Source organism: Panthera uncia, assembly GCF_023721935.1.
Source record: "Panthera uncia isolate 11264 chromosome D3 unlocalized genomic scaffold, Puncia_PCG_1.0 HiC_scaffold_8, whole genome shotgun sequence".
Classification (NCBI taxonomy): Eukaryota; Metazoa; Chordata; class Mammalia; order Carnivora; family Felidae; genus Panthera; species Panthera uncia.
Genome location: NW_026057586.1, coordinates 71,978,685 through 71,998,407, shown reverse-complemented (window position 1 = coordinate 71,998,407; position 19,723 = coordinate 71,978,685). Strand labels below are relative to the sequence as shown.

General features: G+C 42.5%; 1 protein-coding gene across 4 annotated transcripts in view; it reads right to left on the bottom strand.

Annotated features, from left to right (window-relative positions):
- Positions 1-2,539: 2,539 nt before the first annotated feature.
- The window catches only part of LOC125913994 (sodium/glucose cotransporter 1-like), a 57,720-nt gene continuing 40,536 nt past the window's right edge, over positions 2,540-19,723 (bottom strand). For 3 of the 4 annotated variants that reach the window (XM_049619085.1, XM_049619088.1, XM_049619086.1), the window contains 4 exons: positions 10,617-10,785; positions 8,000-8,215; positions 5,589-5,688; positions 2,540-3,285 (listed from right to left, as the gene is read on the bottom strand). In XM_049619085.1, coding sequence (XP_049475042.1) covers positions 2,858-3,285; positions 5,589-5,688; positions 8,000-8,215; positions 10,617-10,785 — 913 coding nt within the window. In that variant the 3' untranslated portion in view covers positions 2,540-2,857. The remainder of the gene's footprint in view (positions 3,286-5,588; positions 5,689-7,999; positions 8,216-10,616; positions 10,786-19,723) is intronic. The other variant, XM_049619089.1, reaches the window with a different exon arrangement.

Genomic DNA, 19,723 nt, shown 5'->3' with positions numbered 1-19,723 from the left:
AAATCTGGGCCTGCAGCCCCAGCCTCTCTCCTAAGTTCTGAACCCTTCTATCCAACTTAACATCTATCCTTAAATGTCTCCAGGCAAGAGTTAACGCCAATCCTTCACAAACTGTTCTGAGAAACAGAAGAGGAAGGGACACTTCCCAACTTGTTCTATGAAGCTAATTTTACCCCATACCCAAACCAGACAAAAACATTACAAGAAAATAAAATTATAGACCAATATCCTTCATGAATATAGACCTAAAAACTCAACAAAATATCAGCAAACCAAATCCAGCCACACTAAAAAAGCATTATACACCATGATGAACTGGAATTTATTCCAGGAATGCAAGGTTGGTTTAACATATGAAAATGAATCAATGTAACACATAACTACAATAAGGACAGAAATCACATAAACATCTTAATAGATGCAGAAAAAGCATTTGATGAAATCCAATACCCATTTCTAAAAAAAAAAAAAAAAAAAAAAAATCCAAACTAGGAATAGAAGGGAACATCTGCAAAAAGTCATCGCTAATATCATTCTCAATTCTGAGAGCCTGGATGAGTTCCCCCTAAGATCAGGATATCTGCTCTCACTACTTCTATTCAACACTGTACTGAAGATTCTAGCCAAAGCAATTAGGGAAGAAAATGAAATGAAAAGCATCCAGATTAGAAAGAAAAAAGTAAACTATCTCTTTTTGCAGACTACATGATCTCGTACATGGAAAATCTCAAGGAATACACTTAAAAACTATTAGAACTAATCAATGAGTTCAGCAAAGTTGACAAAGAAAACAACTCCATTTATAATAGCATCAAAAAGAATAAAATACCTAGGAATAAATCTAACAAAAGAAGTGCAAAACTTGAGTACAAAAAATAAAACATTGTTGAAAGAAATGAAAGAGGACCTAAATAAATGGAAAGACATCCTATGTTCATGGAACAGAAGACATACTATTGTCAAGATGGCAATAAGTATCTTCATGCAACTCAAACTCAACATGTCCCAAATGGTGCTCAACTTTTCTCCCACATCCACTCCTTTTCCAGTGTGGCCTGTCTTTGGAATTGGTGCACCCTTTGCCTGCATGCTTAACCCAGAGAGTCATCCTGGCCTCAACCTCCAGAAGTCTAGTCAGTCAAGTCCCGTTACTTCTGATTGCTGGCTTCTCTTGATGCCATTCCCTTCTCTTTTCTTCTTTGCCACTAACTTGCCTGGGTTGTTCTAAACAGCCTCCTAGCGGGTGTTCTTGCTTCCCTTTAATCTTTCCAGCAACAGCCAGCAAATCTGAACCTGTCACTTCCCCACTGAAGCTCCCAAGAACTTATGATCCCAAAGTAAATAAAGCAAATCAGGCCTATGCTCACCTTGCCCTCCCTGTGGCCCACTGTTCTATGCATAAGCCATGTCTTGGCATCCTCAACCATGCTTTCCACTCGTGTCATGACTTTCCACATGTTGTCCTTTCTGTTGTCCAGTGCACTGACTTCCTTCTTTGGCCAGGGGAGGCCTTTCTTGACTCAGACTAGGTGGGCCTCCTTGTTGTATACACAACTCATGGAGAGCCAGTGTGTATCTTTGGTATCAGGCAGGGCTGTTCCAGGCCCTATGCCCATTCCCAATGTACTCAGTTCCCTTGCTGAGCCTGTCTCTTCCCCTATGAGATGTGGTTAATTCTAGTCCTTCCACAAAGTGTGGTTCTATGGCTTGAATGTGATAATGCACTTACCCCTGGCAACAAAATAGTAGGCCATATTAAATGCTGGCTATCATGGCTAGTGTTTCACTCTCTGCTTCCTATGCTGTATTCACAACTATTTCCTTGTAGCGGCTGGCACATAGTAGGCACTCAAAAATGTCAGCTGAAGGGATAAACTAGGGAGGAGAGACTGCATGTGAGTGTGCCTTGAGTGTGATTTTTGTGATGCTGGGTGGGCCTCTGCCAAATCACTTTAAGGCACCTGGAACTTTATCTAAAGACACATATTATTGATTTTTGAGAAGAAGGAAGAGGAAGGAGCAGCTTATGGAGTCCCTGCAGAAACACAGCCTCAGAGTGGCCTATACTTGACAGCTAAAGGAGTTTAGCTCCTGGATCCAATGCCCAATAACATGCCAATTGTAGGTAGACTGGGAAGGACTGGGAAGAGCTCAAGAAGGAGGAAGTTTTCCTTTCCACCTGCCCTTCAGGGGTGCGGTATGGCTTTAGCCAGACAATGCTGAGTTGTTGAGAGGACTGTTTCACTGAACAGAGACTGCTTCAGCTCCACCAGTGGTCCAGACAGGAGCCAAAGTCCCACCCGTGGGCAGCCTCGGCTTTAGCTGGTCTGTGAGGTCTTTGGCAGTGGGCACAGCACCTGTAGGTGGGAACCCCCACGTGGGGGTGAGGCTTACATTACATGGCATCTTTGCCAGCAGGGCATACCTTTAAAAGGAGGAGAGAACAAAGCAAATGGAGGTTGGGCATAGGAAGGAAATGGTTACAGTGAAGTAAACACAAGCAAAAATCTCAAATATATCTAGAAATAAAAAGCCAAAATTAAATTTAAAGTGAAAGTCAGTGTTTATGCAGTAGAGCCATTTGGAGAAAATGACTCATTTTGTAAAGGAACAGATGTTCTCATTTGCATAGTCTCTGGAGTCGCAAATGGACTTCACCCTGTCCCCTCAGCATGCATGCCCTGCAGCTGGTGGCACTTGATTTGTGACACTGAGGGAGTGTTTACATTAGTGTAATCCTTGGTCCTATATCCATGAGTCTCCCGGTAGGAAACACTTTCTCCACTGGATGATGAGGGACTCTGGAAGAGGCTGTGGTTTGCTTGCTCTTCCCAGACACCCCTGGGCCCCAGCTGCCTTAGTAGTAGTAGATGTGCAACAGGACTATGGTCAATATCAAGAGGAACCCACTGGCATTGGTAATTTCTCTCCTGAAGGGGATCTCTGACATGTCATCATACTTTGTCCCTTCCCACATGTCACTGTGGTTTGTCCCTTCTAATATGTCACCACTCTCTGTCCCTATATGTACATCATGGCACTCTGCCTCTTCCAAAGTGGCACTGTGCTCTGTCCCTTCAGACGTTCCACAGCACTTTGTCCCTTCAGACCTGTCCTGGCACTTTGTCCCTTCCAATATATGCTCTGTCCCTTCCGATATGGTACCACACTCCATCCTCTCCTTGGCTACTTCTTCTGGGGCCAGTTTGGGGCCAGGCTGTGGCTCCAGTCCACAGAATGCATTCCACGCTTTCCAGAAGCAGCCCTGGGTCTCCTCAAATGCATCTGGAATAGAGGGAACAGGCAAAGATCAGGATCACAGGCCAGGACACAAGAAGGACTTTCTATGGTGTCATATCTCAGCAGTCCCAGAGAAAGACCAAAAGACTCTCTCCAATATGATCAGTCCTCAGCCCCTGCTATGGAACATCTACCACCATCCTCAGAGACATGGGCGAGTGGGATAAGGGGCTTTGGGAGTTTGGCAGGAGTGGGGTGGGAACTGCCTGGGGCCATGCTTGCCTTCTGGCAGAGCCTTCAACAGGGCCCAGATCCTGGAGTGCCTACCCTTCTCTGTCTTAGGCACATGGCCGAACACAGTTTGGTAGGTTTAGGGCACAGGACTGCTCCTCTGAATCTGCCTCCCCAGTCGCTACTCTCTAGAGGATGGAAGAAATCCCCTGATTTCTGGACACTGCTCTCCTTGGCAAGCTCTCAGAGAATGTTTTCCTCAGGCAGGTATCAGTCTCACGGCCTGGCCCAAAATAAGTTACTCCGGGCACTTGAAGGGGAAATCACTGATGCTTTTCAGGAGGCAAAGGAGGGAAGTCTAGGATTTACAGGGAATTTTCCATTCAAATTAGTCAGAATGCCTTTCTGGGACTTAAAATTGCTCCCTGTCTGTACAGCTCCTGCTGGCTGCTCCTTTGGCCTGTTCAGGCTCGGGTCAGCACCACGGCTAGCTCCGGCACACCCATGTGGGTCCAGCGGCTGCCTGCAAACAGTTTCCTCCTTGATTACCAGATGGGCATATCTCAGTTCGAGTGTGCACCCACCAGTGTTCGTTGCGACCTGTTCTCTGTCTCATTCTGTTGGGCAGCATCCATGCCAGCCGTGTCCCGAGGCTGAGGTAGCACCATGGATGACAGAACCCATCAGCCAGGGACAGAGGAGCCTCTGTTACACAGGGAGGGCTGCTGCAGCAGGAGGACCTCAAAGCCAGGGACACAGATCTCTGCTGCCAGTGCTGAGAAGTCCTGAGTGGCACATTCTCAATACCCATGTTATCATATTGTCATGCAGCTGCCAGGCCCAAGAGGCTACTGTATGTAAAAGGCAACTGATCATTTTGATGATGGCCCAAGGGTTATATGATGGGCAGTGGGATGGCCAGTGGCCGAGAGCACACATTTTAGAGTCAAACTTGCCCATGTTCACATTGGTGCGCTATTTCTGCCTGATTATCTGTGGACCTGGGGCAAGTTACTTAACTCTTCAGTGCCTCAGTTTCCCCATCTCTAAGTGGGGATGATAATTGTACCTATCACACACACCTATCACACCACCTGGCACATCCCAAGTGAGCAGTAAATATTAGCCACTGTCATTATCATCATCATCATCATCATCATCCACCCATGACTATGGAGAGAGGAAGAAGAGGAACGGGAGGTGCACCAAGAACAAGCACCTGGCACCTAATAAGCCCATTTCCCCCCACCAAGAGAAGAGACATTCCCAGAGAGTCCTACATCCTCCAGGTGTGTGGGACAACCTTGCTTAGGATAGACCACTCTTCTGCTCTGCACCTGCCCCCAGGGCCTCCTCTGCAGATGACAAGAGGGAGCCTGGGGCCTCTTTGGGCTCTGAACTTCCCTAGCAGTGGTGGAGGGGGGCCCCAGAAGGCTGCCTCCTCCCCTAAACTCACAGCCTCCCTGGGTACTCTCTGCCTGAGACTCAGGACTAATCTCATTAGGCCTTTATCCCTGTTTGCGTCAGGGCCACAAGAAGCTCAGGTCACCCCCCCACCCCCACCCCCACCCATGGCCCCAACACTCCTTTTCTGACCCCATCTGCCGAAAACCTTCCTCTGGGCCTTCTGGAGTCCCCCCCACCCCCGGAACATTCTGCTTCTGCTTGCTGGGACTGAAATCTAACTGTCCTCAGACCTCTTTTCCCGGAGCCCTCTCTCCCTTTTCTCCCTCAGGTTTCTCTTGTTAAGGCAGGGCATCATCTCTATGTGGCTAAATCCAGTGGCCAGTCCTAAGGCTTCATCTTTCTTCACTCATCAGTATTTGCCTCTCCTCCAATGGCTTCTCCTGGGGTGTCTCTTGCTTCTGCCTGGGCCAGATCCCTGTCTCCTCCCCCTGCCCCTCCCTTCCAAAGGTGGCTCACTGTGTCTGCTGCCTCTCCCCAGCCCAGAAGCCTCTGCATAGATGTCCAGAGACATCTCAACCTCAACAGACACCCCAGAGGGGGCCTCTGCCTGGAAAAGCATTTCTGAGAGGAGGGACCATGGGGCAGTACAGACCACATCCACCCAAAACACTATCAACCAGGACCTCCTGCAGGGTTTGGATACTTCTCACCTGGGTGTGCTTGGGGTGCTGGTCTCCTCCTTTGTATTTCTGCATCCAGATCTACCCTTTCCTCTTGACTATTTCGTAAACTCCAACAGAGCCGGTGGAGCTGGGGAGAGAGCGGGGGGCATGTCACCATCTAGGGCCCTGTCACACAGACTGTACCCAGTCACAGCCGGAAGCTGGGCACCAGGGTCTCCATGGACTGAGATGAGACCTGGTTGTTCAACTCCAACAAGAGACAGAAGGAACATGGGGTAGGGAAAGCATGGCACTTGGGGACCTTGGATTTCAATTCTGGCTCTGATACTGTGTGGTTGCATGGCTTTGGCACAGGGGACACAAACTGTCTGGGGCTCAGTGTCCTTCAACTATATAGTAGGGGTAGGAGAAAAAGTGCTCAGAGCTCCTTCCAGTTCTAAGAGTCCAGACACCTGTGCCCTTCAGGATGAGAGCAGCCGCCTGTCACCTTGGTCTGCTTCTTCCGGTGGAGGAGGAGGCCCTCTGACTGGATGAGTGGACAGGGCAGACCCGGGAGCTGCTTTCCTTCAAAGAGCCCCTCCTGCCTGTCAGAGTTGAGCACTAACCCAGCCCAGAAGAGGCTTTACCTGGTTTACCTGGCCCCCCACTGAGCTTAGTTACTCAGACTCAATAAGGCATTTGCAGATGCAGAAGGAAGTGTCCCTTCCCTTCTGCTCTGTGACTTTGCTCTTGTCCTGAAAACACACATGGAAACTTTGGGAAGTAACAAAATCCAGCCAATTGTTGTTGTTGCTGTTTTTAAGGGCCAACTAAACGAACATTTCCACCAAGCCTATCCTGGAATAGATTTTGATCTATTGTACCAGACTCATTATATTTGAATCCCAGCATCCCTACCCCAACATATGGCAGGGATATGAACAGGCTGGGTTGGCCCCTCTCTGGCCAGCCCACTCCAAGACCTGCTTGAGCCCCACCTCTCAGACTAAAATGTTGGAACTAAAATTCTGTTGTATTAATAACAGAGACTGGGTTTAGCCTCTAATTGCTTCCTGATGATGCCATATGTGTATATTTGCCTTCCCAACGACACTATCAGCCCCTTTGGAAGAGGTTGCTGGGTGCACTAGAAGAGCCTGGGTTCATGTGCTGTCCCTGTTGTCCTGCCTCCTCTGGTAGGCGGTGAGAAGAGGGCCTGGCCCACTGACACTGATCCATAAGTTCTAGTTCTCCTGTTCACTTCTCCCTCCCTTGTTGGCAGCTGCTTTGTGTTCTCCAGAGCACCTGGCACACTGGGAGGCAGGTGGTAAACAATCAACAAATACTTGGCTGCTGAGAAGTGGGCACAACCAAACAGTTGAGAGGAAGAGAACAGCAAAGAACACAATCTAGACAATTAAGACCCTGAGCAACAGGAAATCAAGTTCCCCACCCACCGCCGGATTCTCAAGGCGCTGGGAGCTGGGCAGTCTCCCAGCTGTCACTGATGCAGCGGGTGTGCACATCCCACACCCCTGGTTGTCCTCCCCATATGCTCTAGCCCTCTTCCAACTGGGCTCTGTGCACAAGAGAGGAGTGAATTAATTGGAAACCACTGACCAGGAAGCATGGCCAGAGGGAAAACCCAAGATTGAGGGGGAGACCCTGAGGCAGTCTTCTGAGTTCAAGGCTTTTACCCAGAACCCAGGAAAAGGTGCAAAACAGGCATGTAGATCTCATAGACTCATCTTCCTTCTGATCTCCTCCCTAAACTTCAGATACAGTAGGGCTTTCTGGCTTGGCCAAGTCCCTGTCCTGCGAAGCCTACTGGCCATGCTGATGGAGGTGATGTAGGGGAGCCAGGTTGGGGCCCAACCCTACCACTTACCTATTTGTGGTACCTTGGGCTTAATTTCTTGACTTAATTTCTTGACTTAATTTCTCTGGGCCCAGACTTCCTATATTCCAATTGGGGCGACTGATATCTACTTCCTGGGAGATGGGAACAGCAGCTCAGGAGAAGGCTGAGAGGCACCCAGCCCTGAGATGAGCCACCAGAGGCTTCCAGTATTCCAGTCCCCTCCCCCTTCCTGATGGCTTAATTCCCTGAGGATGGGTGGAAGCTGGGACTGCTCTGATTACATTAATTCACACTGAGGTTAGTGAACTTAACACTTCTAAGGAAAATTTGCATCTTAAAAGCCAAACTTCTCATTCTAAGTGAATATCTAATTGGTGAATTGTTGGAAAGTCTTTTAGTTTAGTTTTTATAGCAGGGCCCTTTCTCTGTTCTTTGCCTATTACTGACCCATCCCCCAAGCCCAGTACCTAGCCCTCCCTCTTTTCAAAAAGAATGCAGGAATTCAGTCACTCTCTCCCAAACCAGCAGAGCCTAGTTACTGCTCACGGGGACTCTGGGACTGAGGGTTGATCCCAGAAAACCTCACGACAGCACTTACATGTTTATCGGGAACTGGGTCCGTGAATAAGGAGATCCCCAGGATGGTGAAAAGGCTGACTATGAAGAGGATTACAGCAAAGTAGAGGTAGTGCATGCCACAGATGATCAGGGGGCACTTGCTGTTTGCCCCACAGCTCCAGGGTCCGTAGGCAAACTCAGACAACATTCGAGAGAAGCCAATCAGAAGTCCTCCGGTCAGCCCCCAGAAGGAACCCTGCCAAAGGAGGAGCCCCAAGAGAGTCATCTGGAGGGGATGGGTGGTGAGACAGACCATCAGCCTCACCTCCCCACCAGTTGAGTTCTGAAATTAAAATCATCATCGTAACAAAGGCTTTAAATTAATCTTGTGGAAGGAAGCAGAATGTAAGCACCAGTGAGGAGGCCGTGCCTTCTTGGGCTGAACCAAGACCTGAGACCCCTGCACTTTCTCTTAGGTCAATCAGAGAACTTGAGAAACACTGGAAACACTTTTAAGTAAGATCATAAAAAGGCATCTCAAACATCATGTGTCCGAAAGGCTGTGGTGACACCTCCATCTCCCTGGTTGCTCAGGTTGAAACCCCAGGAGTCATCCCTGGTCCCCTTATTTCCATCCTGCCCTACCACCAACCTATCAGCAAATGCTGTTGGCTCTGCCTCCAAAGTATATCTGGAATCCCATCACCCTATGGCTACCGCCCTAATCCTGAAACTGCCATCTTCTCTCACATAGGTGGCTTCCCTTCTTGGCCCCTGCCTGCCCACTGTCCTCACAGAAGAGTGAGCTCTTCAAAGCATGCATTAGAGAATGCCTTGTCTCTGCTTAAACTCTCCAGTGGCTTCTCATGGCCTGCCATCAGAATAAATCTCCACCCTACCCATCAGTTGACTTCACCTGGCTCTGCCACTCTCCCCTTGGTCATTCCACTTTAGCCACTGCATGCAAACTTCCTCCTGCATGTTTAACCTGCCTGTTTTGCTCTTGGCTCAGGCCTTTGCACTTGCCCTTCCCTCTGCTTGGGTCTCTCCCTAGATCTTGGTATTTCTGGCTCATCCTTCAAGGTTCAGATTCAAGGTCACTTTCTTAGAAGTCTTCTCCTACCATTGGCTAAGGTCCTTGTATCCCCCCTACCTCTAGTGCCTGCCTTGCCACCCTCTACTATCCTTTTTTTATCTTTTAAACAATACTGCATCACTATCAGAAATCTTTATCTGCTTATTGGGTATAATCTGTCTCCTCCAGCCAGACTGTCCACACTTTAAGAGTAAGGACTTCATCTTGGCTCTAGAGCTGTATCTGGAGCTTGACTTAGATGGAGATGGATGTCAGAGGAGACAGAAGATATGGTACATGGGCAAACATCTTGGAAAAAGGCCTAAAACCAAACGCCAGGTGGACGATCCACAGGAACAATTTATTGAAGGAGATGTGCAGAATGGGAAGATCTAGAAACAGATGGACAGCAGAAGCCACATGAGCATGCCATCTGAAGCAGAGTGGAGGAGAAGGCCTAGAGAAACTCTCTAGGTCAAAGGGGTACCTGCAATTGCTTGTAACCTTGGACAAGGGGTGTCAGGGGAACCCCTGAGCAGATTCCCAATTTTCTTTGGCAGTAGGCTCCAATACCTCAATGCTGGTGTCATCATTGGGAGGCAGATTCTCATGACAGCCTGACCCTCTTGCCCATGCCCTTGCCAGCAGAGCAGAGGGCAGCAGCTCTGGCATCTGCAGAGTCCAGCCACCCTGCCCCCCACATTCTTGGTGCTAAGTTGAGTCTTGGTGAGCTGAGCAGAGCAAGGAGCTCTGGCAGGTTGGTCTAGAGGATTGGACACCTGAGATGGGCCTATAGGAAGCACCAGCCATGTGGAAGAGTAAAAAGATATTCCTGGCAAAGCAAACAGTATATGCAAGTGAAGGGAGAACAGAGAAGGCATAGGACAGTTAGGTAATCAGCACTGCAAATCAATTGGAGTAGCTGGGGCCCAGGGGCTGTGCATGGAGAGGGCAAGGGCCAAGAGGTAGGCAAAAGCCAGATCACATGACACCTTAGACACTGTGCTCAGGAAATTGTGCAAGGCCCAGCTACTCGGTGCTGCTAGGGGAAACAAGTTATGACTCAAATAACAAAATATTCTAGCAAACCATGCTTTCAAAGTCTTATTGATAAAATGATTGAATCATTAGTAGGAATCTTTATTTAGTTTAAAGTGTGAATGGAAGATATGGTCTTCACTATAGGAAGGGTGAAAGGAGCTCATGACTGTACATCCCCCTGTGACCCTGAAATCACTGAGTATGACGCATCCATGTACAGAGGCAACAGAATTATATTTTCCTACAACCAGATATGTGTGAAGAAGGAGCATGCACACTGCATCATCTATGTCATGGTTAAAAGTGGATTACATTGTAAAGGGAAGAAAAACAAATTAGAGCTCACCTTTTCCCTGAATGCATGAGGGAGCTCAGACTAAGTCTACCCAGGAGGAAATAATCTCTTGGAAAGCAATGATGCAATGGTGTGAACTCTTGAAGCACAAGAAACCCTTCTAGGGCAGCTCTTGCAAAGACAACTATGATGTGAAGGCAAGTCCTCACACTCTGTCTTGCAGTGGCCATGCCAACACCTACCTACCTTTTCAGTGACTCTCTTGCAAAATACAGCAAGCAGGAAGATGGCAGCAATGGGCGGGGTCAAGTAGCTCATAACTGCATGTGTGTATTCAAATAGTCGTTCACTGTATTCTGTTTCCATAATAGGGACCCAGAGGATAGTGACAGCAAGTAATATTATAACAAAAAACCTGTAAATTATACCAATAGTCAATGGCAATTTGATGAGCTTTATTCCCCCCGCCAGTAAAATATCTATAAACCATAAACTATTAGCTCAATTATTCCTTAGATTAAATTCAGATGCCCATTCATAAATGTGGAACAGAGGAGACAGCTACATACCTAAATACTGATAGAACCATAAAGCTGCAGATAAAATCATTTAACTTCTGAACAAATAAAACTGTCCATTTGCCTGTTACTAGACCATGGATAGATTTTCACCACATTTGGAGGGTGTGTTTGGTCAGTCATGCTTACATTATAGTACATGGAAAATATCAAATTCTTGAGGATAGCATGCTATAAGACATTTCAGACAGATTAGTACAGCACATAATTTTGAAGATTTTGACAAGTTCAGAAACTTATTTAAATTTTGCTAAAAATTTTATGAAACTGAGTGGAGGCTCCAAATGTTCATTATTTTTTCTTAAAAATTTTTAAATGTTTATTTTTCAGAGAGACAGAGAGACAGAGTGTGAGCAGGGGGGGAACAGAGAGAGAGGGAGACATGAATCTGAAGCAGGCTCCAGGCTCCGAGCTGTGAGCACAGAGCCTGACGTGGGGCTAGAACTCATGAACCGCGAGTTCCTGACCTGAGCCAAAGTTGGATGCTTAACTGACTAAGCCACACAGGTACCCCCATTATTTTTTCAAGTAAAAGATTGTAAAATATGTATTGACATATAAAATTACACTAGATTACATGTCATCCCAATGATGAATAAATCTTAGTTCTGTATCAACAAGGGCTTAAAAATTATAATTTAGAGTGAATGACTATAAGATATGAAGGACAAATTCCTTGATAATCAAAGAAGACACAAGGATGTGAATTCCCACCCAAGTAATGATGTGATAGTTTGCATGAGACTAATCCTCCCACAGTAACAATGATAAGTTGGGGGCCAAATATTAAACTGCAACACTCAGGGAGCCAAAAAGCAGGCGGAAATGGGAAAGGATTTAATCCTTGAAAGAATACAACCATAGTGGATGCTATCTACACTACCCAGCTTTTCTTCTGAAGGCTCTTCCTAGTTTGCATGGTGTGGGTGGCTAGAAATTAGCAGAGAGCCTCACTATTACTAGGTTGGGGTATAAGAAGATAGAGGATGGGGGGGCGCCTGGGTGGCTCAGTCGGTTGGGCGTCTGACTTCGGCTCAGGTCATGATCTCACGGTCCGTGAGTTCGAGTCCTGCGTTGGGCTCTGTGCTGACAGCTCAGAGCCTGGAGCCTGCTTCAGATTCTGTGTCTCCCTCTCTCTGACCCTCCCCCATTCATGCTCTGTCTCTCTCTGTCTCAAAAATAAATAAACATTAAAAAAAAATTAAAAAAAAAAGAAAAAAAAAGAAGATAGAGGATGGGGATTCAGAGTGGTTGAAAATGCTATGGGGGAATTTTAGAAAGGAGGGAGCTACTGAACAAGGGGGTCCAATCTGTGCATACACTTCCCTTATATCCTTGGCTGATCCCCAAACTATACATGTGTGGGAGAATCTCCAAATAGTCTATCAACAAGTGGCTGCTGGAAGGTTGAAAGAGTTGAGCAGACTTCAGTGGCTGCCTACAATGGGAGAGACAGAAATTGGGAGTTGGAATCTCATAGAGTTAGAGGGTCTGTCTAACCACCTTAGGCTTTTCACTGAAACTCCTGAAGGGCCATGCCATAGAAGTAGAGACTAAATCCCAAGACTAAGAATTTGCCATAAGACTGAGTGAAACTGAAACAGACCCACCCTAATAAAGTATAAAAACAGACCTCTGCAAGTTTAAGGTGATCAGCTAGTAATTTACCCACATGCTTGAACCAATACACTTTAGAAGACCATGATCAGAGTCTCTACAATAATGTATTTATTCACAACATTCAGTATACAATAAAATTTACTAGGCATGGGAAGAAATAAGAAAATGTGATCTTTAGTCAAGAAAAAAGGCAACTGATAGAAACAGACCCCAAGATGGCTCAGATATTAAAATCAGCAAAGACTTCAAAGCAGCTATTATAGCTACATTAAAGGACTTAAAAGAAATGATGGTTATGAGAGAACAGATGGGAAGTCATAATAGAAAACTGGAAACTATAAAAAGTTTAAAAAGGAACCAAAATAAAAATTTTAGAACTGAAATTCCAGTTCAATATATGACATGAAAAATTCACTGGTTGGCCTTAACAAATTGTAAATGGTATAAGAAAGGGCCAATAAACCCAGAGGCAGACTGATAGAAATCTAAACTGAAGAACATAGGGAAACTTTTAAAAAATTTAAAATAAACACACCTCAGTGATCTGTGAGACAATATCAAGAGGGCTAATATGTGCGTAAACAAAGTCATAAAGAGGAGAGATGAAACAGAAAAATCGACAAAGAAACAATGATCAAAAATTTCTCCACTTTGGTGAAAACCATTTATGTACATATTCATATGCTCAGCAAAACCAAATCATGATAAATATAAACACATGCACACATACCCTTAAGCATATCATAACAAAACTGCTCAAAACCAAAAATGAGAAAATCTTGAAAGCCACAGGGGGAATAAAAAACATTATAAATAGAAAGCAGCACTATGAGTTTTGGTGACTTCTTATCAGAAATAAGAGGTCAGAAGAGAATGAAAGAGCATCTTTAAAGTGGTGAGCAAAGTACTGCCAATTCAGAATTATATACCCAGCAAAAATATCTTTCAAAAACAGACAAAACAAAAACATTTTCCAATAACCAAAAGCTGAGAGAATCTGTCACCAACAGACCTGCATTATGAGACGTGCTGAAGAAAATTCTTCAGGGTGAAGGGAAATTACAGAGATGGAAACTTAAACCTAAGGTTGTAATGATGAGCAACAAAAAGGTAAAATATATGGGTAAATATAAAATGCTATATATTTATTTTTTCTTATTTTAATTTAGTTTATTTATTTTTTTAATGTTTATTTTTGAGAGAAAGAGACAGAGTGTGAGTGGAAGAGGGGCAGAGAGAGGGAGACACAGAATTCAAAATAGGCTCCAGGCTTCAAGCTGTCAGCACAAAGCCCGACATGGGGCTTGAGCCCACAGATTGTGAGATCATGACCTGAGCTGAAGTCAGCCGTTTAACTAACTGAGCCACCCAGGTGCCCCTATTTTAATTTAGTTTAAAGGCAACTGACTGCTTACAGCAAAAAATTATATTGCTATCACTATACTATATAGCAATTATATACACACATATATATGGGGTTTATAATGCACAGAGAGATAAAATATATGACAAGCATAATGTAAAAGATGGAAGGAGAAAATGGCATATACTGTTGTAGGGTACTTACATTTGACATAAAATGATAGAGTATTAACTCTAAGTAGACTAAGATAGATTAATAATGCCTATTGTAATGCCTAGAACAACCAAAAGAAATTAAAAACTATTTCTAATCATATTAATGATGATGTTAAATGCAGATGGACTTAACTCTCAAATTAAAAGGCAGAGACTGTGGGTGCCTGGGTGGCTCAGTTGATTGAGCGTCTTGACTTTGGCTCAGGTCATGATCTTGCAGTTTGTGAGTTCAAGTCCCACACTGGGCTCTGGTGCTGACAGCTCAGAGCCTGGAGCTTGCTTTGGATTCTGTGTCTCCCTCTCTCTCCACCCCACCTCTGCTTGTGCTCTGTCTCTCTCTGTCTTTCAAAACTGAATAAACATAAAAAAAAATTTTTTTAAGGCAGAGATTGTCAGATTAGATATAAAAATCAAGGTTCAACTATATCTGCTTTACAAGGCACTCACTTTAAATATATTTAAAGGTTAAAAGTAAAATAGATTACAAACACTAAGCATAAGAAAGCCAGTGTGGGCTATATTAATAACAAAGTAAGCCTCAAGACAAGGAGTATTATTAGAGACAAAAAGCTACATTTCATAACGGTGAAAGCATTAATTCCTCAGGAAACCATAACAAACATAAATATGTAAGCACCTAATACTAATACTTCAATATGTATAAAGCAAAAATACTCAGAGAATTGCAGTGAGGGAGAAATGACAACTACACAATCACAATTGAAGATTTTAATACCCTTCTCTCATTATAGAATATACTGAATGTATATACGTATAGATATAACATACACACATCATATACATAAAATTATATATACAATATATAACAGAACTAGACAAAAATTAAGAATACAGAAATGTCAACACATTTCAAAAGATTAAAATGTCATATAGAGTACATTCTTGGATCACAGCAGAATAACTTAGATATCAGTAACAATAAAATAGGAAAGTGCCCACTACTTGGACATCCAACAGCACACTTCTAAATAACCCATGAACAAAGGAAAAAATCGCAAGGAAATTAGAAAATATTTTGGACTGAATGAAAATGAAAACACAACCTATCAAAACTTGTGGGATGCAGCTAAGGCAGGCCTTAGAGGGAAATTTATAGCTTTAAATGGTAATAATAAAAAATAAGAAAGGTTTTAAGGCAATGATCTGAATTTCTACTTTAAGAAGCTATAAAAAAGAAGAGCAGTGTAAATTCAGAGTAAATTTAAAAAAAAAACAAAGAAAGAAAAGAAAAACAGAAATTGATGGGGGAAAAAACCCACAAAAACCAAAAGAATCAACAATTCCAAAAGTTGGTTCTTTGGAAAGATTATTAAAATTGAAAATCCCTTAGGCAAATTTTATCAAAAGAAAGATAACCCCCCACCACAAATTACCAATATCAAGAATGAGAGTTGGATTATTGCTAAAGATCCTACAGATTTTAAACGGATAATGAAATTATGGGAGGTGCTCAGAGCCATCCCAGTAAAGATGCTTCTGAACATCCTGCTTACCAGTATATCAGGGAATGCAAAAACCATGCTAGGCAAATAACCTGCACCAAGATCAGGACTGAAATACACTACTTGGGTGATTTAGCTTGACAAGACTGATTACCAGATGTAATGAATGCAGTCTGGCAAGATGGCTTCTCCTAAAAGCATGTCAAAAAATGCATAGATGATGGCACAAATCCTTAAAGGTATGGAGATTACAGAATATGAGTTAAAAGTTATAAATCAGATGTTGGGAGTTTGCATTCTTTTTTGTTTCAATGTTTTATTTATTTTTGAGAGAGAGAGAGAGCAGGGCAGGGGCAGAGAGAGAGAGAGGGAGATGTAGAATCCAAAGCAGGCTTCAGGCTCCAAGCTGAGCTGTCAGCACAGAGCCTGACATGGGGCTCAAACTCACAAACTGTAAGACAATGACCTGAGCCAAAGTCAGACACTTAACTGACTGAGCCACCCGGCACCCCTGGAGTTTGCATTCTGAGATGTGACCACAATTCTAGATGATGCAAAAATTTGTTTAAGCTATGTTAATAAAGGTACAGTTGATGCAAATGTGAGTAGCAATCGAGTGTCATGCTGACCATTTTTTTTTCTTATAAGCATTATTTTTTTACCGTTCACAGTCAGATATACATCTGAAATAGATTTTGTGTATGGTGTGAAGAGTCAGCATTCTTTTTTCCATGAATAGCCAAATCACCCAGGACCATTTATTGAAAATCCTTCTCCCCATCAATTTCTCTACTGCATTATACTGGAATCTTTGCCATAAATCAGGTGACTGTGTATCTGTGGGCCTTCTTCTGTATTCTGTCTGTACTATATTCCATTGATTTAGACAAATCAAATTTGATACAAATATTTGTACCCAAATCACATTGTCTAATCAGTATCACTTCATAATAGATACTGGTATCTGTTAACTTAAATCCTCCAGCTTTGTTCATTTTCAGGAATTGCTTTGGCCTTTCTTTTCTTCTTCTTCTCCTTTGTTTTTGGTTTTGGCTTTCTTTGCTCTTTACATGTCTGTCTTAATTTTAGAACTGGTTTGCCAATTTTTACATGCACAAATAAATCTGCAATTTTGACAAGGATTACTTTGAATATGTAGAATAATATGAAAGGAATATAGTGTCAATATTGAATCTTCTAATTCCTGGATATGGTATATTCCTTTATATACTTCAGTCTCATTAATTTTTCTCAACAATGCTTTGTAATTTTCAGCAATTTTCTCACTTTTGTGAGATTTATTCCTAAGTGTTTGATATGGTTTAATGACACTACAAATGATAATGTGTAAAATATGATTAATTCTTATATTTTGATCTTGTACCAGTCTTGTTAAATTCACTTTTAAATTTTAGCAGTTTGTCTATAAAGTCTTTTATGATAATTTTATTTCTATCCCCATGCCATTTATTTCCTTTTCTTACCTTTTTGTGCAGGATAGTACAACTCCAGCAAAACTTTGAATAAAAGTGGTTGTGGTGGACATTTGTGTCTAGTTCCCAATCACAGGGGAAAATATTTTCAGATGTAAACATAAAGTATGATATATACTATAGGTTTTTTAATATATATGTATATTAAAATATACATATATATTTAAAAGCCAGAGTAAAGAAGTGCCTTTAAATTCCTAATTTTCTAAGATGAAACAATAAATAAATAGGCATTAAACATTCTAAATTATTTTCATCTGTTGTGATGATTGTATTATTTTCTCCTGTTTTCAGTTAATGTGGTCAAGTACGTTGATTGATTTTTGAATTAAAAAAACTATTCTTGCATTCCTGGAATAAACCCCAGATGGTCATGGTCTATTTTTCTTTTTCTATGTTACTGGACCTGCAAATATTCTGCTTAAAATTTCTGCATCTATGTTCATATTGGCATGGTATGTATTTTACCATGTTTTCTTTAGGCTTGCCTCAATCATATTTTAAAGATATCTCTTTTCAATGAGTTCTCAGGATACAAAATGAACATACAGTAGTGTACAAAATCAGTAATGTTTCTATACACTAACAATGAGTTACCTGAAAAAGAAATAAAGAAGACAATCCCATTTACAATAGCATCAAAAACAATAAAATACTTAGGAATAAATTTAAACAAGGAGGTGAAAGATTTCTACACTGAAAACTCTAAGATGTTGATAAAAGAAATTGAAGAAGACATAAATAAACAGAAAGATATCTTGTGTTCATGGACTAGATGAATTAATATTAATAAAATGTCCATACTACTTAAAGCCATCTGTGGATTCAGTGCACTCCTTATCAAGATTCTAACGGCATTTTTTTTTTAACAGAACTAGAAAAAGTAATCCTAAAATTTGTTTGGAATGACAAAAGACCCTGAATAGCCAAAGCAATCCCGAGAAAGAAGAACAAAGCTAGAGGAATCACACTTCTTGATTTCAAACTATATTACAAAGCTATAGTAATCCAAATAGTATGGTACTGGAATACAAAGAGATGCATAAACCAATAGAGCAGAATTGAGAGTCCAGAAATAAACCCACACATATACAGCCAACTAATATTGGACAAGGGAGCCAAGAACACTCAATGAAGGTGGTCTCTTCAATAAATTTGTCCTGGGAAAATAGGATATTCACATGCAAAAAAATAAAACTAGATCCCTATCTTATACCACTCACAAAAATTAACTCAAAATGGATTAAAGATGGGGCACCTGGGTGGCTCAGTCAGTTAAGCATCTGACTTCGCCTCAGGTCATGATCTCACCATTTGTGAGTTTGAGCCCCGTGTCAGGCTCTGTACTGACAGCTCAGAGGCTGGAGCCTGCTTCAGATTCTGTGTCTCCCTCTCTCTCTGCCCTTGCCCCACTCGTACTCTCTCTCTCTCTCTCAAAAATAAACAAACATTAAAAAATTAAAAATGGATTAAAGACTTAAATATGAGACCTGAAACTATAACTCTCAGGAGAAAAGATAGGAAATAAGCTCCTTGATATGGGTTTTAGCAATGGTTTTTTGGATATGACTCCAAAATCTCAAGGAACAAAAGCAAAAATAAACAAATAGAACTAGGTCACGCTAAAAAGCTTCTGCATAACACAAGAAACAACAAAATGAAAAGGCAACCACAGAATGGGATAAAATATTTGCAAACAACACATCTGATAAGGGGTTAATATCCAAAATATATAAGGAACTTATACAACTCAATAGCAAAACAAAATATAACATATTCCAAGTAATCCAATTAAAAACTGAGCAGGGGCGCCTAGGTGGCTCAGTTGGTTGAGTGTCCAGCTCGATTTTGGCTCAGGTCATGATCCTAGGGTCATGGGATTGAGCCCTGTGTCAGGCTCCATATTGAGTGTGGAGCCTGCTGAAGATTCTCTCTCTCCCTCTCTCTCCCTCTCTCTCTCCCCCTCTGCCCCTCTCCCCTGCTTGCACTCTCTCTCAAATAAAAAAAAAAAAACCTGGGCAAAAGACCTGAATAGACATTTTTTCCAAAGAAGGTATTCACATGGCCCATAGGTACATGAAAATGTGCTCAACATCACTAATCGTCAGGGACATGCATATCAAAACCACAGTGAACTATCATCTCATACCTGCTGGATAGCTATTCTCAAAAATGCAAGAGATAACAAATACTAAGTATTGATGAGGATGCAGAGGAACAGGATCCCTTGTATACTGTATGCTGGAATGCAAACTGATGAAGCCACTATGCAAAACAACATGGAGGTTCCTCAAAAATTAAAAATTGAATTACCATATAATATAGCAATACTACTTGTGGGTATATATTTGAAGGAAACCAAATCACTGTTATGAAAAGATATCTGTACCCTCATGTTCATTGCAGCTTTATTTACAGTAGCTAAGCCATGGAAACAATCTAAAGGTCCACTGACAGATGTTTGGATAAAGAAAATATATGGATACACAATGGAATATTATTCAGTCAAAAAAAGGAAAGAAATCCTGCCATTTGTGACAACATGGATGGACCTTAAGGGCATCATGCTAGGTGAAATAAATCAGACAGAGGAAGACAAATACCGTATGATCTCACTTACA